General features: G+C 40.0%; 3 protein-coding genes across 4 annotated transcripts; all 3 read left to right on the forward strand.

Annotated features, from left to right (window-relative positions):
* Positions 1 to 1,696: 1,696 nt before the first annotated feature.
* Positions 1,697 to 3,161, forward strand: LOC147164769 (protein FAM237A-like). Its single transcript, XM_086091270.1, has 2 exons — positions 1,697 to 2,099; positions 3,058 to 3,161. The coding sequence occupies exons 1-2, from the start codon at positions 1,697 to 1,699 to the stop codon at positions 3,159 to 3,161; spliced, it is 507 nt and encodes a 168-aa protein (XP_085947396.1).
* Positions 3,162 to 3,548: 387 nt separating this feature from the next.
* Positions 3,549 to 12,792, forward strand: casp10 (caspase 10, apoptosis-related cysteine peptidase). 2 transcript variants are annotated; one of them, XM_086091127.1, is made up of 13 exons: positions 3,549 to 3,766; positions 4,584 to 4,632; positions 6,834 to 7,111; positions 7,263 to 7,365; positions 8,810 to 8,966; positions 9,100 to 9,170; positions 9,290 to 9,338; positions 9,787 to 9,822; positions 9,940 to 10,038; positions 11,198 to 11,259; positions 11,323 to 11,443; positions 11,652 to 12,150; positions 12,342 to 12,792. In XM_086091127.1, the coding sequence occupies exons 3-13, from the start codon at positions 6,837 to 6,839 to the stop codon at positions 12,493 to 12,495; spliced, it is 1,626 nt and encodes a 541-aa protein (XP_085947253.1). In that variant the 5' UTR covers positions 3,549 to 3,766; positions 4,584 to 4,632; positions 6,834 to 6,836; the 3' UTR covers positions 12,496 to 12,792. The 2 variants fall into 2 exon arrangements, with proteins under 2 accessions (XP_085947253.1, XP_085947252.1); XM_086091126.1 differs by lacking the exon at positions 4,584 to 4,632.
* Positions 12,793 to 13,311: 519 nt separating this feature from the next.
* prkra (protein kinase, interferon-inducible double stranded RNA dependent activator) lies at positions 13,312 to 16,003 on the forward strand. Its single transcript, XM_086090488.1, has 8 exons — positions 13,312 to 13,557; positions 14,383 to 14,561; positions 14,644 to 14,725; positions 14,860 to 14,932; positions 15,109 to 15,226; positions 15,316 to 15,410; positions 15,497 to 15,659; positions 15,824 to 16,003. Exons 1-8 carry the CDS (start codon positions 13,511 to 13,513, stop codon positions 15,979 to 15,981), a joined length of 915 nt encoding a protein of 304 aa, XP_085946614.1. The 5' UTR covers positions 13,312 to 13,510; the 3' UTR covers positions 15,982 to 16,003.
* The last annotated feature ends 2,530 nt before the right edge of the window (positions 16,004 to 18,533 follow it).

Genomic DNA, 18,533 nt, shown 5'->3' on the forward strand with positions numbered 1-18,533 from the left:
GCTAATTTTAAATCAATGAATCAGTTTAGAGGAGCTAGAATACCAAAACAGTCATTTCTGTACATGATGATACAAAATGCCATATTTTACAATTTACAAATGACCATTTTGACTAATGAATTAGTATTATTTAGTAATATCATCACTGTCAGAAAGATAATAATTGAACAATAATGCTCATTATTCTGTTTGCAGTACAGTATGGTTTTATTTTGATGTGTTTGTCGTCATAGAACTGTACAACGACAATACAGTGAGTAGAATGTGAAATGATCTTTTTCTTCAGTCATTTTCAGTATTTATATTATTACATTGTATAAGCCTGCTGGAAAAGATTATGAATCATTTTGTCAAAATTTAAAGGAAAAATGTGAAAATATCATTTGAAGAATTTATGTTAATTCAACAAATTAAAATGCACATTAACTCAAAATTTAATCCGAATAATTTTGAGCTTGTGTTTATATAGCTGAGTGGCCATAATATGATATTTAGACCTATACTCAAATAAATGCATATTTAATTTTAAATGTTGTAGTCTGAGAGGTAGTAATTTAACAATTTACTTAATTTTGTGGTTGCAGTTTGTAGTTGTGAATTAATTATTATTAAAGGCAAAAATAAAAACAAAATCAACGTTATACTTGTATTGGTTGTCATTAGATGTCATTGAATGACACACCGAAACTCAGACACAATCTGTTTCCTCCTCAGGTTATTGAATCGGTGGAGGCTGGTGTCTGCGGATCTCACGCGGCTTCGTCTGTCCTTCCTTCCTTTTCTCGGTCTCTCCTTTGGTCTCTTGAGGCCTCCCTGATTTTATGTTTTTTGGATTTGTTGGGGTCTGGATGTTTCTTGGGCTGGGGAGGAGTTCTGGTGGGGGGTGTCTGGTCGGTGCTGGATTTCACCTTCCTTGGTTTTCTTTGGTCCCCTCGGGTCTCCTGGTGTTCGGTTTAGGTGAACGGTATGAGATTTTTTCTAATAGGTTTTCTGGTGAGCTAACAAATACACGCACGCACGCACGCACGCACGCACGCACATACACATTCTCACCCACACACACACACACACAAAAAAAAAAAAAAAAATATATATATATATATATATATAAAATAAAAGAGCAATGATGATGACATTTCCGAATGAACAATACTGAGCTCTTAAAGAAAAAAAGAAAAAAAAAAGATGTCATTGAATGAAAAGAAAACCGACAACATAGTCTCAAATTCTATACAAATATTGTCATTAAGAGCGTTTTTGTTTTTTTTGTACAGAAGATAGTCTGCTCAATTTTTCTAGAGCTGTAGACTGTGATTATTGTTACAGACTTGTTAAATAAATGTAATTATGCATGTCTTGTGTCCACCCCCCCCCCTCACACTTGTTGACTATGTGAGCTTTCGTTGCAGCCCCCCCGAAGTGATTCAAGAGAGAGTTTAGTCCTTCCTTTTCTTCCTTAGTACTCTGTTGCATCCATCATTTATGACTACTGTACATAGTTGCTCCCTTCAATTAGATTAGATTGAGCCCCATGCAGGTAACAACCAAGTTGAGTGGTAGTGCTTAAGGAAAGCTGTGACGTCATTAAGGACGAAACCGATTCTCCGTCAACACTTGTCATCTTCACGCATTTTCATGGTAAGTGGTCGATTTTGCGTTCGAGTCCATTTGGTGCTATTATGCTCTAAAAGGCCAAATGGTGCCTTGCGGTGCTCAATGGCCCCCGCAGGTGGCCCCGCTGGCACTGAACAAGCCGGCGGCCACAATGTTGGTGCTGAGCTGCGTGTGCGCGTTGCCCCTGCGCGGTCAGGTGGACCCGCGGCTGGTGGACCCCCTGACGGTGCCCCGCGCCAACCCGCAGTGTTGGGACTCGGCGTCAGCTCGGCTCCTGGAGATGCGCTCGCCCAGGGTGGCCGACACGGTAGCCGGCTTCTGGGACCTGATGGAGGTGCTGCGGGCGTCGGACGACGGCAAGCACACGACCCTCTTCTGGGACCTGGCTCGGGTCTTTTGGGAAATCTACCTGGACTGCGTCATGTCCAGGAGCCACGGCCTCGGACGAAGACACGTCACCAGCGTGCACTCCCTCACCACGGACAGTGAGTAGGCTGCACAGAATAGCATCATAATAATAATAATAATAATAATAATAATATGGTACAATCGTTAGTAATATTTTTAACAAACACAAATCCTCACGTCATTTTACCATAGTTTTTTTTTTTATTAAACAATAACAACACATTGTTTTGTGCAACTTTTGTAATCCATCTTTGAACCTATATCATTTACAAAGTTAATACTCAGTGTCTTTGGCATGTTGCTATATTAACTGAATTATGTCTGTTTGAATTACACTTGAACCACAATATTAAATTGTTGAATGATTACCTCTTTAACAGAATAATTATGATTAAACATTAATAGTTACAATTGATGTTAATATCTCCTATAACACAACAGCTTACTGTCTTTAGCCAATTGTGTCATTTCCAGGGGGAAAAAAATAACCTCACACAGCAAATAGGGCCTACAAATGCACTATATATCTTGTGTGTATGTAATTTATAGTCAAAACATACAATTTACACACAGATTACAATATTGTACACATTTAAAAGTACTGTAGTTGTTGAATGGGTTGGACATGTATTAAGAGATATTAACAAAAATATCAGGTATATCCAAGATGGTACAATGCAGCAGGTTATGCTCCAAGTTACTTCAGAAAGATGCAAAACTGCTAAATGAATATGTTGGAAAATATAATGAAATACTCAAATAGTTATTTGAATTATTATTAGGGTTTTTTTTGCCACTTTTTGTGTCCGTTCAAGCTAAAATGACTAAATGATTATAATTTTTTTTTATTGAATGACTAAAATGACATTGCTTTAAAGCATTCATAACTGAACTTTTCACAATGTACTACCTTGCAATCTAATTGACCAACACAAAGTAGATAACGCATACTGACTCATAGTCATGCTGTTTCGTACCACACTTGCCATTTCGTAACCGGTGTGCGTTCGTGTACGTCTGTGTGTGCATCTTCAGGGTCGTTCGAGTTCGACAGCTCAGGAGCAAACTGGAGGTTGTGGCTTAGCTTCCGGGTGAGACACAAAGGTCATATCAAAACCACGAAGAGTAAAACTACTTGAAACCCACTCTAATAAAGCTTAATGACACCACTGGGTTGCTTATTATTACTGCCTTTGCCTTTACTTTGGGCTTGACGCTGACAAATAGCAATGAGCTCGATAGCTAAAAATGTTTTAGTATGTGTGTTGAAAGACACATCGGAGCAGGACTCGTATTTTTATTTCCTACTATTTATTTCTATCGAATAAAACAAACTATTTGAACAATTACAAGTTTGTTTGTACATTTAAAATGTACACAGCATTTTGTGTAATTCCACGGGAGTGCATGCAGGTGTGCTTGAAAGAAAATGTACAGTACATCAATTCTGAAATGACTCACAAAGCGACAAACAAAAGTAAGTAGGCTACTGTATTTCCTTATTTTCTCTTGTGGGCGGTGCCTCGACGAGGTTTGGACCCAAGTCGACAATATGCTTTCGCTTTCTTGTTCCTTTTACGCGAATTGGCTTCACAGAAAGCGCTTCAAAGTGCGCGGCGTCGTGTTGGCGAGGCGCCATTCATTCAGAAGAACATACAACTTCTTCACATGAAGTTATTTCCCATGATGTGGACGACGAAAGTGTTGTGTCTGAGCTGCTGAGATTGAAGTCACGTCCACACAGGTAAGAGTTAGTCGTTAATGACGAAGTTAATTTTCCTAACGTTTGTTCGGATACTGTGTAGAGACCTAAGACGCTTTGGGGGAAGAAAAAAATATTTTTTTAGAGACCTGCACTTGACTCGAAGACTCTTTCCGTATTTGTGGTTGGCAAACCTACAAGCTACAAACTGACGAGTATAACGAAAAAAACCCACATATATTTCCCCCCCTAAGTTTTGCCACATTTGAAGTCAAAATTTAAAGGAAGAAAGTCAATATTTCGTCAATAATATCATCATTTACATGTTCAAAAGGAGTAGGAAGTAGTACAAGAAGTACAATGAATTTCAATTAAACTATGTACACATTCTAGAGCAAAAATAGCCATGACTTTTTGCTGTATTTTTGGCCTTATTTGATGTATTACTACATTCATATACAGTACTTTGCATTAGTACATTACTTAACTACCAAAAACAGTCTTTCATAGTATTTTAGTATGTAAATTTAATATCAAATTATGATGCTTTTTGTTATGCTGAGATTTACCTATTGCTTTGCGTAGTGAGTAGATTCAGTAGAAGTTATTAGAAATAATTAAAATCATTCATTGTTACGTGTTAAACAAGCTTCCCATAACAGCGTTTTGAAAATAGGATTAATCTTATGACAGTTAAGGGGAAGTTTGAAACACAAATTTTACTTAAAAAAAAAGACGAAGAAAAAAGGTCACACCTTAAAATCTCAAACTCCATTGACTTTGCATTAAGAGGTTGCCCAGGAATTGTTGCATTTTTACTGCTTTTAAACAGTCATAACTGTCTTAATATTTGTCACAGATCAACAAAATGTTTCTCACTGGAGTCATCTTTAAAGAGGACCTGTCTGGTAATACTGTTTTCATGTAAATGAATTCATCTTTGAAATTTTACGCCCATAAGTGATTTAGCAGATTGGAAGGTTAGGTTTTTATCGCCAGCATCTTGAGGTTAGGCTGGTACAATACATAAACGCATGAGCCACCTTTGAGAAATTTGACACATTTTTTTTTCTGTTGCGTCTTCCTTTGTCAAGAGGGAAAGTAGTAAAATACTTATTTTTGACAAATTAGATAAGCTAAATGTGTCAGGGTTGTACATTAACAGTGACATATGCCCACGATGTGACTGTCAGGCCACCGGAATGAAATACACTGAAATGAACATGTTTTTTAAAATTATTTTTATATTCAATATTTTTGAGTTTTAGCTACTTAAATTGATCTTTGTTATTTTTACTGCATTGAGCACATTACCCACCCCCTATATTTATTATACTGTCTTTAGGCTGTATTAATTTAGTGTTTATACTGTCTTTGTTTATATATATATATATATATATATATATATATATATATATATATATATCTGCTTATTGCTTTATGTGCTCTATAACTAAAGTTGAGTTGAGTTGAGTTGAGTCAGCCGTTGGAGAGAACAGGAAACGGTTTAGAAATCCATTTTCTTCTTGGGAAGTAATTCTCCCTTCACCTCTCAGTTTTCTTCAAGTTAAGATGTCTGGTTGTAAATGGAAAAAAGGTCTGAACACAAAACACTTTTATCATCATAAATATCAAACCTACCCCCCTTCCCCTCCCCCCTCCCCCCAGTCATTCTAGATTAAGATTTTTAATTGATTGATTTAAAAAAAAACATCCTCAGTAAATGGTCATTGCATTCTAGTAGTTGACCACTAGGACAAAGGTGTTACACACTTCATAGGTACTTGTACAGGTATTTCATTAATTCCCACCACTGACTTTTTCTGAGATTCAGTCAGCCTTGTACATTCCAGAAGACAACATGAAAGGGTCGAGGAGAACGGGGGAGAAATCATGACGTCACGTTAATACCATTTTACTCAGATTTCAAGTTCACAACACAAAAACTCAATTTCTCTGGACCTCATCATCCGATTTTCTTCTTTCTTTTTTTTGGTGTGTTGTACTCCGGATAATGTAATGATGTCAGTTTCAATTAAACTCAGCATTTTGACAGATTGTCATTTTTGAGAAATCTTTGTGTCACATTGCTACTATAAATAAAGTTGACTTAAGTCATCTGGAGAAGAGAACAGGAAACATATAGAAATCAATTTCCTTCCTGAAAAAAAAAACAATGAAATTCTACCGTGACCGCTCAGATTCTCTTGATGTGTAGTTTTAAATGGAAGAGGGGGGGGGAAATCTGAATACAGAGTACTTAAGCTCCAAAAGAGAGGCCAACAAACTTGTGGGACAAGATCTGAGGCAGGCCACCTTGGAGTTGTTGCTATGGAGATCACCAACCGGCCTGGTTTGGGTGAGGAGTGGACCCACTTCCCTGACGGCGACTTCTTGCAGTGAATGGACTCTCGCACTTTTAGTTAACATTGTTTAGCACCACATACTGCGTAAATTGTTGCCCACTCGGCATCCATTGCAGCCTGGTCATCCTGGAAGGGGGATTTCCCACATGTGCGGCCCTGCTCAAGGTTTCTTATGTTTCTCCTGATGTTTTTTGTGTGTGTGAGTTTTTCCTTGCCCTCTTGTGGTTAGATCAGGGTGTGTGAATATTTGTCAACTGTGGGTGTGTGAAGACCTTTGAGACCCTTTGAGTGATTGGGCTATATAAATAAAGTTGACTTGATTTGACTTTTGGCTAACTCTTTAAATCCACCTATCCACCCCCATGTCGGGGGGCGGCCATTTTGTCACTTGCTGTCGACTGAAAATGACATCACAGAGCTCTGGTAATGACCAATCACGACTCACCTATTTTCTGAAGCTGAGCCATGGCTGGTCGTTACCCGAGCAACTGTGATGTCATTTTCAGTCGACAGCAAGTGGCAAAATGGCCGCCCCCCTGAGATGGATGAAGAGACACAAGAAGTGAGAGACGCAAGGAGGCAGGAGCAAGGTGACCTTTTTTTTGTCTTCACACAAGAGCAGAGTTCATCTGATACTACAGTAGATTACATACATTTTACTTTAAGAGTTAAGAAATATTTTTGCAACAACAACAAAGAATCATATCTGCGTCTAACAGCACTGCGTGTTTTATTTACTTCAGGACATGGATTTCCAGATGCTGCTTTTAAAGGCGGAAAATGACCTGACGAACATTGAAGTCAGAGCGTTGGTGTTCCTTTCCGCTGACCTGTTGCAAGGTTCACGCTCCGCCTCGGTGAACACGGCCAAAGATCTCTTCTCCGTCCTGGTCAAGCAGGACCACCTCACGGCTGAAAGACCTCAGCTGCTCACCGAGCTGCTCACCATCATCGGACAAAAGAGACTCATCCAAAACTTGAAACTCCAAGCGCCCACCGCGGACCTCATCTCTCCTTTCAGGTTGGCTATTTACACACATCAGTTGGAGCATCATATGTATTTACTTCATTGCAGCGCTATCCATGTCAAAAGTACACTTAGTGTAAAATGTCATACGTTAACTAATTGCGGACCAGTTACCCAGGCATGTTTATTTGTGCACATTTTTCAGGAAACTGTTGTACAACCTTGCGATGGACATGACCAATACAGACTTTGAAAACGTGAAGTTCCTGCTAGACAAAAAGATTCCAGCAGGAAAACTGGACAATTGTGTAAGTAGGATTCCATCATTTTAGCATGCCCGGAAAATACTGATGCCATGAGCTTCATGTTGTCTACTGACAGTGACAGAAATTCCAGATAAAGAGGACCTCACAAGTGTCTCAGGGAAGAGACAAAACAACCATTCAGACTCACACTCACACCAGAACTGTGGTGTATTAAATTATAATTAAAGAGTATGTAAAGAAATACTGTAATGTGGTTTGATGAAGTGCATTTGCTGTTTGCATCATCATCTAGTGCAGGGGTCTGCAACCTGCGGCTCCAGCTGGACCTAAAAAAAAAAGATTATTTATTTATTATTTATATTATTATATATATTTTTTTTAAAACATTTTATTAGTATTTTTTAGATACAATATTCTTAAAATGAATTAATGATTTAGATTAAAAATAATAACTAAATATTCCACAAAATGTCAAAGTCTAAATTTTGAAGTTGCCAGAAAATTATGAAAAGTTTTTTTTATTTTTTACTATCACCTAAAAATGTCCAAAAGGAAGAGGAAAAGCAGAAATTTACCATGAAATGTCTATGAAATTGCCAAAAATGTCAATGATTTTAATAAAAAAAAAGGAAGAAAACAAAATGTTCAAAAGGTAACTGAAAATGTCAAAAAAACAAAAAAAACAAAGGTAGAAATTTACCATAAAATATTTTTGGAATTGCCAAAAAAGTCAGAAAATGTATTTTTTTTTTAATGCAGAAAAGAACATTTAAATTAAATGTCCAAAACCAAAAGAAGAAATCCCGAAAATTGCCATGAAACGTACACAAAATTGTTAGAATTGTTTTGTTTTTTTAAAAGACGAAAAGAAAACATGACAACGTATAAAACTATAAAATGTCCAAAGACAAAAGAAGAAATCCCCCAAATTACCATAAAATGTCCACAAAATTGCCAAAAATGTCAGAAAATTGCTGGCAAGAAAAGGCAGGAAAAAAATGACAAAAAATAGCCATAACATTTCCAAAAAATAAGAAGAGGCAGAAAATGGCCATAATGTATTGATAAAATAGCCAAAAATGTCAGAAATTTAACAGAAAGGCAGAAAAGTCTAAAAATGCATGAAAAACAAAGTATGAAAATAAAAAGCTAAAGATGAAAGGTAGAAGAAAATGAATGCCAACGTATTGGATGCTGCACATTTTTGTGTTGCGTTGCATCTCTAATTAGCTGTTGGGACCTCAGTACGTTAGACTACCACTAACGCGCAGTGTTTCCTTCATCGCAATCTTCAAATATTTTGCACCTCCAAACACATTTTTGGTTATGTATCTGGCCTAAAATGGCTCTTTTGATAGGAACGGTTGCTCACCCCTGACCTAGCGAGTAGGTCGTGGCCTATAGCAGCAGCACACTTGCACGTTTTATTATGTTGTATTTATGTGTTTGACGAGCAGAACCAACTTTGTGAATGTACTTGCTTTAGCAATCAACTCTGGATGTCTTCGTGGAACTGGAGCGCATGGACTTTCTCAGCAACACCAATTTGGACTTATTGGAAACAATCATTTCGCCTGTGCTCCCAGTGTGGAAACAAAAGATCGTCAAGTTTAAGGAAGATTGGACTAAGAAAGAATCAGCAGGTAGTCTGTAGACCACTGTCAGTCAATGGCAAACGGGAATGCGCTTGCTGGGATGACACAACTAAAGCGCTAAAATGATATTATATAAAATATACTTGAACTATTGTCTTTTTTCTTTTCTTCTTAATTACAGTGAATTGCCACTTCTCTGTACCTGAGGAGATGCCGCCTCCGGGATCCAAGTCCTATTTTGAACAAAATCAAGTAAGTTCTTTAACAGTGCTGCAAGCACATCTTATTATTATTTCTATGACTTCTATGGACCATTAGGCCACCTAGAATTTCGCACAACACGCAATTTGATCGGTGATATTTTTGAGCAGGTCAACCCGTTCTCCGAGCCTCAGATTCCTTGCTCGAGTGAGCTGTCAGGTAAATTTAAGTCAACCTTAAACATTTCTTGACAATATATGTGACCTCACTTGTCTAAACGTGACATTACATTTTTTTAAAATATAAGTTATGAAGCAAAATCCAGCCGTTTTTAACCATCTCAGGGGGCGGCCATTTTGCCACTTGCTGTCGACTGAAGATGACAGCTTAAGAAAACAGGTGAGCTGTGATTGGTCGTTGCATGAGCCCTGAGCAAATGTGATGTCATCTTTAGTCGAGAGCACGTGGCAAAATGGCCGCCTTCTGTTATTGATAACAACTGCTGGATTTTGCTGCTTAACGCAATATTAACCAGACTAGTGGGGCTGCATAGAACATATTTGTCAAAAAAAAAGGAATTTTTTGGGGGGGTTGACTTCCCCTCTTATTAATACATTTCAAGTTGAATATATAAAATATCAAATATGTGCTATGTGCTTTTCCACAGAAGCGCCATCGTCGGCTGAGGGTAGAGTGTGTCAAGGTTGTCATGACAACTACGTTTTGGTTGGATGTGTATGACGCTTGAGTCACAATCACAAATGCATGACACGAAATGATATCTAACTTTGGAACTTTTATTTCCCAATGTGTTCTCTAGAGGTTGTGAGTGCGGGCTGTCTTCCAGATAACCACGAGGACCTGTCATGTGGACTGAGAGGATTGACCACTCAAGAAAGTAGCTGCGTCGACGCACAATGTAACTATGAACATCTATTGTGGTCAGCTACTGAATTAACGTTTTTGATCAGAATACTATACAGTGGAGAACCTTCCGATATTGAGCCCTGTGATTATGAAATGCGCCCAAATATGAAATGCTCATTTCATTAGTGTGTATGAGTGTTTCACCCGTGCCCATATAAGTATTTAACTGGTAGATTTGGCGCCCGCAGCAGTTAGAAGCAAACGTTTTTAATTAATCTGAAACTCGTTCGCTGTCGTCAGGGTGATTGGGGAATGGGGATTTTGGATGTGAGTCCGAGTTCTACTGTTCTTGGTCATGGTTTTTGTATTATAAATGTCCCTAAAAACTGTGACTTATACTATAATGAATTAACTAATATTAATTAATATACTAGGTTTTGTCTTCATGATGCACATGTTAACTGCTGCGACATAAACTCCGGAGCGACGGTACCTTTTGAAATCTCTGAAATTCATGCATTTGTTCATCTTTTAAAATATATAAGAGGGCCTTGAAAAAAATCCCCAGTGGCAGTAAAGAAAACTCCACTGTTGCACAAAAAAAACTGTTTCGGCATAAAAGTTTTACAGATCTTCCATCCGACATGAACTCATTTGCTCAAAAAAACGTATATATTTTTTTATGCTAGAGCATACAGAAGGCTTTGATGCAGCCTCTGAACTGCTTGAAGAATGGTAGTTATCACAAAAACGGCCAGCAGGTGGTAGCAGAGTATAAGAGATTTTCCCACAGTTTTAAACAGATTTGTGAATAATGATAAAACTTTGCAAAACGGAAACAGATAGAAATATACTTTTTTTCCTGCTGTAAGAAGAGACTCTAATCTTTCTTTTGGTCGGTTCCATGTTTTTATGGCAATAGAACACAATATTCTGTGGGCCTTGCGAAATCAGTCAAACTCCAGTAAAACAGCCTGGAGCGAAGGGGGTTGCTTCAGTGAAAATGTCTCGGAGTGAATGACTTAAACTAGCAGCCCAAAAAAAAAAAGAGTAAGCAATCGCAACATTGAGGATATTTTTTTTTTTATTACTGTAGATTGTTTTTGCAATTCTTACAGCCCTCCTTGAGAGGCAGGATTTGGTGGTTCCACTGTATTAAATAATTTTTTTGTTAATCTTATGCAGCGTCCATCTTGTACTCTTCCCCACAGTGACAAGAGATCCTGAGCAAGCCTGTTTGGGCACAGAATCGTCAACAAACACAAGTGGCGAGGTGTGTGGTCATGCACAAAGCATAAATGTTGTCACATCATCATTTCATTTCGTCTCTCTGTAGGCTGTGGGAACCTACGCCATGAGTTCAGAAAAGCGTGGAATTTGCCTAATAGTTAACAACTTTCACTTCAAGAAAGAGAAATCGTCCCTTGAGCAACGGGACGGCACCATGGTTGATGCAGGTAGGATGCCTAAACACTGTTTAATGTCTTGAAATACTTTTTTTGTTTTGTTTCGTAATTCACGAGTGCTCATTTGTTGGGGACCTGCTGATATTAAACGGACAATTTCATTGGCTGAACAATGGCACATATGTAATAGTTCTGGATTTAAAAATATGTCTGCACTAAATGTTTTTTTTGTCGAAAATCTTATTGCTGGCTCCTTCAGGTTGTCTGGAGAAGGTGTTTAAATGGCTCGGCTTCAAGGTTCAAATCCAGCATGACTGCAACAGGGAACAGATCCTCTCATTAATACAAGAGCTCAGCGGCAACGACCACAGTCAGATGGACTGCCTGGTGTGCTGCGTGCTCAGCCACGGGTTCGAGGATGGCGTGTACGGCGTAGACGGCAGCACCGTCAAAATCACGGAGCTCATGAAACCGCTCAACGGACTGCGGTGCTACTCTTTAGTGGGGAAACCCAAATTGTTTTTCATCCAGGCATGCCAGGGCTCTGCCAAACAGATCCCCGTTGCCTTGCCGAGTGACTGCCATGCAGACGGCAACTTGACCTGCGACTCTGCACCTGTGAAAATATCCATCCCGTGTGACGCGGACTATCTTCTGGCTGTGGCGTCCATCCCATCGTACGTTTCTTTCAGAAACAAGAAGCGTGGCACTTGGTTTATTCAATCTTTGTGCCAAAACCTGATCAAAATGGTACCCAGGTATGTGAGGCCATGAAAACAATGCTTTTTACACTCACTGCACTATATTTCTTAATGAGATGCACCTTTCGATGTATAATGTGTAGCAAAAGCCACTTTGACTACGCCGTTAAAGATGCACTCTGAAAAACAGTTGTTGGTAGCCATTCATTAATTCATCATCTAAGTGATGCACTTGTTTTGGAATCAAGGAATTGTCACCTGGTGGATATCCTGACCAAAGTGCACGACGATGTGAGTCAGATGACGGATGGCTTCAAGAAGCAGATGCCTCGATGTGACTCCCGTCTCAGGAAGAATGTTGTCTTTCCCGTTCCTGAAGAGCCTCCTCCTGAACTTCCTTGACCAACCTTCATATGAGGGACCTTTTAATTCTGTAAATCAGTGCTGTTGACACTTTTTTACACCAATTACCTAAATACTATCATTAAAGGTTTTATAGCAAAAAGCCAATATCAAATTTCAGGGATGGTTGATACCAAATAACATATACCACTTGTCCGTTATACATAAAGTTTCTATTAAACCAAAAGTACAGTAAATAACATGAAAGAAATACCTTTTGTTTGTTTCTGAGAAAAGGCAGGTCAGTCTGCAATACAGAATTTAAGTACAAAAAAAAAAATGCAAAAAAAAAATACACGTTTAACAGTTAAACATGATACTGTGAGGCTGGGAAATTAACAACTCAGCTTTATTTACAAAGCACTTTAAAACAAGCATCGCTGCATATAAGAGCTGTGCATGGAATACAAATCAAATCATGCAGTAAAGACAAAACAAAATAAAATAAATATATATAACCATACAAAGAAAAAATACTGTTAATACTACAAAATAAGTACATAGAAGCAAAAGTAGGAAAAAGGTGCATTCTGCATGAAAAAGACCTTACTAATGCAATATCTACTTTGCCTTTTTATTTATTTTTCGTGTATGAAACAATAGAAGTTAATAAATCAAGTTATCAAAACTATTTTTGTACTTGATTACGTTTCAGTGTGTACTTTAATTTTTTACGTACGCGTGAATATTAATCAGTACTTGTAGTACTTTCACCAAAAGTATTTGAGTACGTAAATGCCGTTTACTACTTACTTAACCAACCAACAGGGGGCGCTAACAATTTGCATCACGTACAGTGACGTCACGTACCTTGGCCCCACTAACCCGGATGTTGTTACCACATTGCAGCGCCTATCATCAGCCAGTGCAAAAAAAGGAAGGCTTTTTAACATCCCGATTCCGGGTTTCCTTTTAATTTAAGTAATCTTTTTACATGTCCAGCTATGTGTTATTAGATATTGATTGTTATTCACTAAATATTCAACTAATAAGTTAAGACGACAAAAGCGCAAGCATGTCGCAGGAAATGTACCAGGCTGCCATCACGTCCGCTGAATCGAGGTTCGTATCGTCCCCCCATATTGTCAATATATTGATATGTTGAGATACGACGTTGTTGATGATAAGGGGAAAAGTTTACGTCAAATTATGATATATATATATATTTTTTTACTGGTAACGTTCTTACCAAGTTCTTAAGGGTCATTTAACGAAAACCTTTAGGGTTACTTGTTGTATGTCATGTATCAATATCGTGAAAAGTTGTTATCAACCAAATGGGCCGCTGCTTGGGTAAAGTGAAAGCTAAAATGGCTGACATAGCTTGAGAATCGGAAGAGTCATCAGATATGAGGGTCTCTTCAGATTACGACGGCATTTCGAGTTTACGAACACTGCACGCTCGCGTTCCACGATGACGTACTTCCACACCCAGCCCCCAAATTCCATGTTTTACATTTATGGCCTATAAGTGGTTACTGTATAAATATTGTAATTACGATTTTACTAGTAGTGTGTGTTACACTGTCAACAATGTAGCGTCACGTGATTTACGTACACAATGGGATGTGTCGTAAACGAAGGACCTCTTTATTGCGATGACGTCACAAAATAGCCTTAATTAGCATTACAGTGGGATATTAGCATTAACATTTTTTAATTAAGAGTAATTTGTAGACGTGATAGCTCAAATTTGGCTTAAGCATGACATTATGAGAAGACCGTTAAAATGTGAATTCAACATGGAAGTGGAACGTTACCATCAAAATAACATTTGGATTCAATGTTCCCATTTAAAAAGTAATAACCAACAAAAGGCTGCATAAGGAAATTAAAATCCCAGGTGCCAGTGATGACATTTCATCTCTTCTGTGTGACCTCACACAGCCTAAGTAAAGATGCAGTCCCAAGGGCCAACGCCGCCGGCAAGACCCCAATCCAGATGCTGCATGAGTACGGCGCCAAACACGGCAAAATCCCCGTCTACGTGCTGGAGAAAGCTGAAGGCGAGGCCCACCAGCCGAGCTTCGTGTTCAGCGTGACCGTCGGAGATGTCTGCTGCAAAGGTAGCCATTTGTGTGTACTTAGTTCATTTAAAACGCGCCCTTTATATTTGACAGTGATGTAATTTTGTGTTGCGTCTTCCAGGTGAAGGTCCCAGTAAAAAGGCAGCGAAGCACGTCGCTGCTGAGGATGCACTACGCATCTTACAGGTGGACACGGCTGCAGTGTGAGTACTGATTTATTTTTACTTTGAAACTCGATTTGTAGTCTAGAACTATTTGAAAATGATAAGATAAAAAAATGGGTGCCTGTCGAATAGTAAAAGTATAGTGGCGATTGATGGTGATGTCCTTCCTGCAGGAGCTTCCCCGTGAAGTCCGAGAGTAACGGTGTCGCAGCAGAATCAAACCCCAACTCAGTGGGCACACTGCAGGTAACTTACTCTGTTCTTTATCTTCACTTCGCTCTTTCAACCCGCAGGTGTCTTCATAACGTTTCAAAAATAGCGGCAGGAACTATTGATGCTAACTGTTAGCCCATCACTGGTGTTGTATTGTTTGTTAGCATCAAGCTAAGATGACTTTCCCTCCAATGTTCCTTCCCCGGTAGGAGCTGTCCTTGCAGAGAGGCTGGCGCCTTCCCGAGTACATCATGCTAATGGAGACCGGCCCGCCACACAGGCGAGAATTCACCGTCACCTGCACGATGGAGTCCCTGTCAGAAACGGGTAGGGGCGCGTCGATTAACGTGAAATCACGCCAAGGTGACCGCACGTCTTCATCGTAGTTCATCATTGCTCGTCTTTTGATCGAGCAGCTTCCGCAAGTTCCAAAAAAGCGGCAAAGAAGGCAGCTGCCGAGAAGATGGTGGCCAAGCTTCAGAGTCTGTCAGGCTCCTCTGAAATCACATGGGTGCGTCGCGTCGCGTCACGTGCCTAACTTCACGCCGAATGTAGCTACTCATGAGGTCCCCCCCCCCCCCCTTGACTGTCTCACAGACGCCTAAACCCAGGGTGCGATTCGAGAATCTCAAGAACTCGTCGGCTGAGAAGATCTCCTTCCTGAGGAGGAACCCGCTGAGCATCCCCAACACGGACTACATTCAGCTGATGGCCGAGCTGTCCAAGGAGCAAAGCTTTGACGTCGCCTATTTGGGCATCGGTATGATAAAGCCTTCCATACAACCGACATGTTTTGCATATTATTTATTTTTTCTTCACCATTTGAAATCATTTCGCTGAAGTAGAAACGCGAAAGGTACAAACCTGCTTGTTTCCATGGCAACCGCGCCGCCTGTTCTGAGGACCTGGGGCTGTGCTTTGCAGACGAGTTGACGGCTAACGGGCAGTACCAGTGCCTGGTGGAGCTGTCCACCTCCCCCGTCACCGTGTGCCACGGCACGGGCATCTCCCGCAGCAACGCGCACAACGCCGCCGCTCACAGCGCCCTCCAGTACATCAAGATCATGGCCGCCACCAAGTAAAACCCACAAACTGCACTGGAAGGTACATTTGAACACAGACAAACGGAAAACAACTGTGGATGGACATTATCTATGTTAATAGTTTATTTTATGTTTATAATTCAGTGGAACCTCGATTTAATGGACTATAGGAGTTTGGGGGGGGTGCAAATTCAAGTACCTTTTATCATGGCCCAAAAACATACAATGCAGTACAAAATTATTGTAAATAAATAGGAAATCTTGAATCAGTTTTGAAAGTTTATCCAAATGTACCTTGCTGGTGGGTTTTTTTTCTCCCATAACTGCAGCCAACTGTACAGCCTGTGCTGGTAAATAATTAATCCGGACGCTCGGCGCGAGTACGTGTTTTAAATGAGCGGTGCAACGCGGCTCATATTTGAAGCGATCCGTATGCACCAAGCGCCGCGATTAGGGTCATATATCCGCGGAACGCGCTGCCCTTCAAAATAAAAGCCTTCCAAGTAAGACATTGACGTCAATGCAATTGCCTTGTTACTTGTATTTTGAAATTGACCCACACAACGGGCGGAAGGCGCCGCGGCTCAAGGCGGCCCAGCTTGACTCGTCCCTCACGCGACTGTCGACCTCCAACGTCAACACAACGCCACCTCGAAATGGTATTTATTTACCAATTGAAGACGCTAAGAAAGTTAGATAAGTCAGTTAATTAGTCTGTCATTGTATTATACGGCACAGGTCGTTAGAACAAGCCACTAGGGCAGGAGCGTAAACAGCGTTCGGCGACCAACTGAAAAAGTTGGTGGAGTGCAAAAGTTTGTGTAACGCCTTGGATTGCATAACATCATTTAGCATGTTGGAGAGACGTGTACACATACGACTCAAATATTATATGACACTCAACGGCGATGCTAAGCTAACCGTTAGCTTACCCCTACCAACATGGCTGCCACGTATATCCATACATTGCCTTTGATGGGGAAAGGTCACCCCTGCCAACATTGGCACGTGAGCCCGCTCTCGTCTGTGCTGTATGTCTGTGATATGTAACACGGGTACAACTCAAAAATGTGCGGTTAAATCAAGGTTCCGCTGCAATTGTCAAAGATTCATATACGTTTCCATAACTTGTGTATGTTGAACTTTACAAAATCAATACTCGACGCGTACCCTTCTCCACTTGCAACCATGTGTATCAAGTCAGAAAATAAAACGACTCAAAACAAGCACTTTCCCTCAAGTCAACAATATGAGGTTGTTTTGTTATGTTTTCAACACGTTTACACAAAGAGATCCAATTGGGTGAATAAACCACACACTGAAGATCCGGTTTTATTAGTCCAAGCACGATGTAGCAGCAGTGTACAGTGTTGAATGGAAAGATATGTACTTTAGTTTCAATTGCACTTTTTCAAGAAGGTACCATCAGGAAACCGAGCGGACGCGGTCCGACCCACGACGACAACAGAACCTTTCTGTAAGGCATCTGCAACAATCATTGGCAGGCTACACATGCAGGTGGAAGAATAGATGGGGGGGAGGGCTGTTTTTGTCTTTCTGTCTTTCGAAATTTTTTGTAGGAGCGTCCGTCTCCAACGCACACACCACCGCAGGGAGTCAACACTCACTTTTGTTTTAGTATGAATAAGCATTTTTTTTTCTTTTTTTTTTGCCATTTGTTGGCAGCCAGCCCCAAAGTTAGCCGGGAAAGGCCCCAGCTCACCTGTGACCCGAAAAAGGACGAACGCTACAGAAAATGGATAAATGGATGGACCCGTTTTCAGGTGTCCCAGATGTGCTGTATTTACAGTTACGTCAGGTGGCACGTTGTATGGTAGCATAGCGAAGAACTTTGTTTACAGCGTGTGTGTTTGCAAATCTACGGTCGGACATGTTTGGCAAGGACACAGATTGTCCTTTTGGCTTCATAATCACAGCAGGTGCAAACGGGCGTGAAAGGTGGAACTTGTTACCAGCAGTGTGTGTCATTCTTAAATGCGGTAAGGCACGGCACGTGAAACGGAATACTAGTTGTGAGAGGAGATATGATAAGCAAAAGTGTCGTTTTACTCTGGATTTGTTTTATGTCAGCGATAGTGTTTGAAAAATGTCCAATAATAGAGCAGTTGTCGCTGTAATCCGTTTTAGTATTCAGCTTGGAAATATAAGTTGATGAGCGGTATTTTCCTTGAATGGACAGCAGATGGCGCTGCTGTCTCAAGAGTTAACTAAGTAGCTGCCTGCACATGATGTACTGTACACGTATTGACCTTTTTAAAGTCTTTTGTTTTAATGAATGAATTCGATTGTGATCCAGAGCCCCTTTCAGCAAACTGTATGTTTCAATATGTTTGTAAGTGTGTTGAGAAGTTGTTAGTCATACAACAACAACAAAAATTGGGGCTAAGGTCAAATAAATGAAGCCGCTTGTGTTTTCCGTTAGAAAAACGTGTATACCGTTTTGGTGTTTGGCATAACTCCATGGACGGTCCCGCTTCAGCGTGGGTTTAAAACAGGGGTGGGCACATTTTTCAACATTAAAAAAATAATAAAAAAATCCAGAATTGGGAGAGGGTTGTTAACTGGTTTTC

This window comes from Leptonotus elevatus, chromosome 12 (assembly GCF_054856555.1).
Source record: "Leptonotus elevatus isolate MCC_2025b chromosome 12, RoL_Lele_1.0, whole genome shotgun sequence".
Classification (NCBI taxonomy): Eukaryota; Metazoa; Chordata; class Actinopteri; order Syngnathiformes; family Syngnathidae; genus Leptonotus; species Leptonotus elevatus.

Coding starts and splice junctions, on each gene's coding strand:
- casp10 (XM_086091127.1), top strand. CDS start 6,837: ATGGATTTCCAGATGCTGCTTTTAAAGGCGGAAAATGACCTGACGAAC. Junction 9,171..9,289: donor CCTATTTTGAACAAAATCAA/GTAAGTTCTTTA, acceptor ATTTTTGAGCAG/GTCAACCCGTTCTCCGAGCC. Junction 10,039..11,197: donor TAGCTGCGTCGACGCACAAT/GTAACTATGAAC, acceptor TCTTCCCCACAG/TGACAAGAGATCCTGAGCAA.
- prkra (XM_086090488.1), top strand. CDS start 13,511: ATGTCGCAGGAAATGTACCAGGCTGCCATCACGTCCGCTGAATCGAG. Junction 14,933..15,108: donor ACTCAGTGGGCACACTGCAG/GTAACTTACTCT, acceptor CTTCCCCGGTAG/GAGCTGTCCTTGCAGAGAGG. Junction 15,227..15,315: donor GGAGTCCCTGTCAGAAACGG/GTAGGGGCGCGT, acceptor TTGATCGAGCAG/CTTCCGCAAGTTCCAAAAAA.
- LOC147164769 (XM_086091270.1), top strand. CDS start 1,697: ATGGTGCCTTGCGGTGCTCAATGGCCCCCGCAGGTGGCCCCGCTGGCA. Junction 2,100..3,057: donor GCACTCCCTCACCACGGACA/GTGAGTAGGCTG, acceptor GTGCATCTTCAG/GGTCGTTCGAGTTCGACAGC.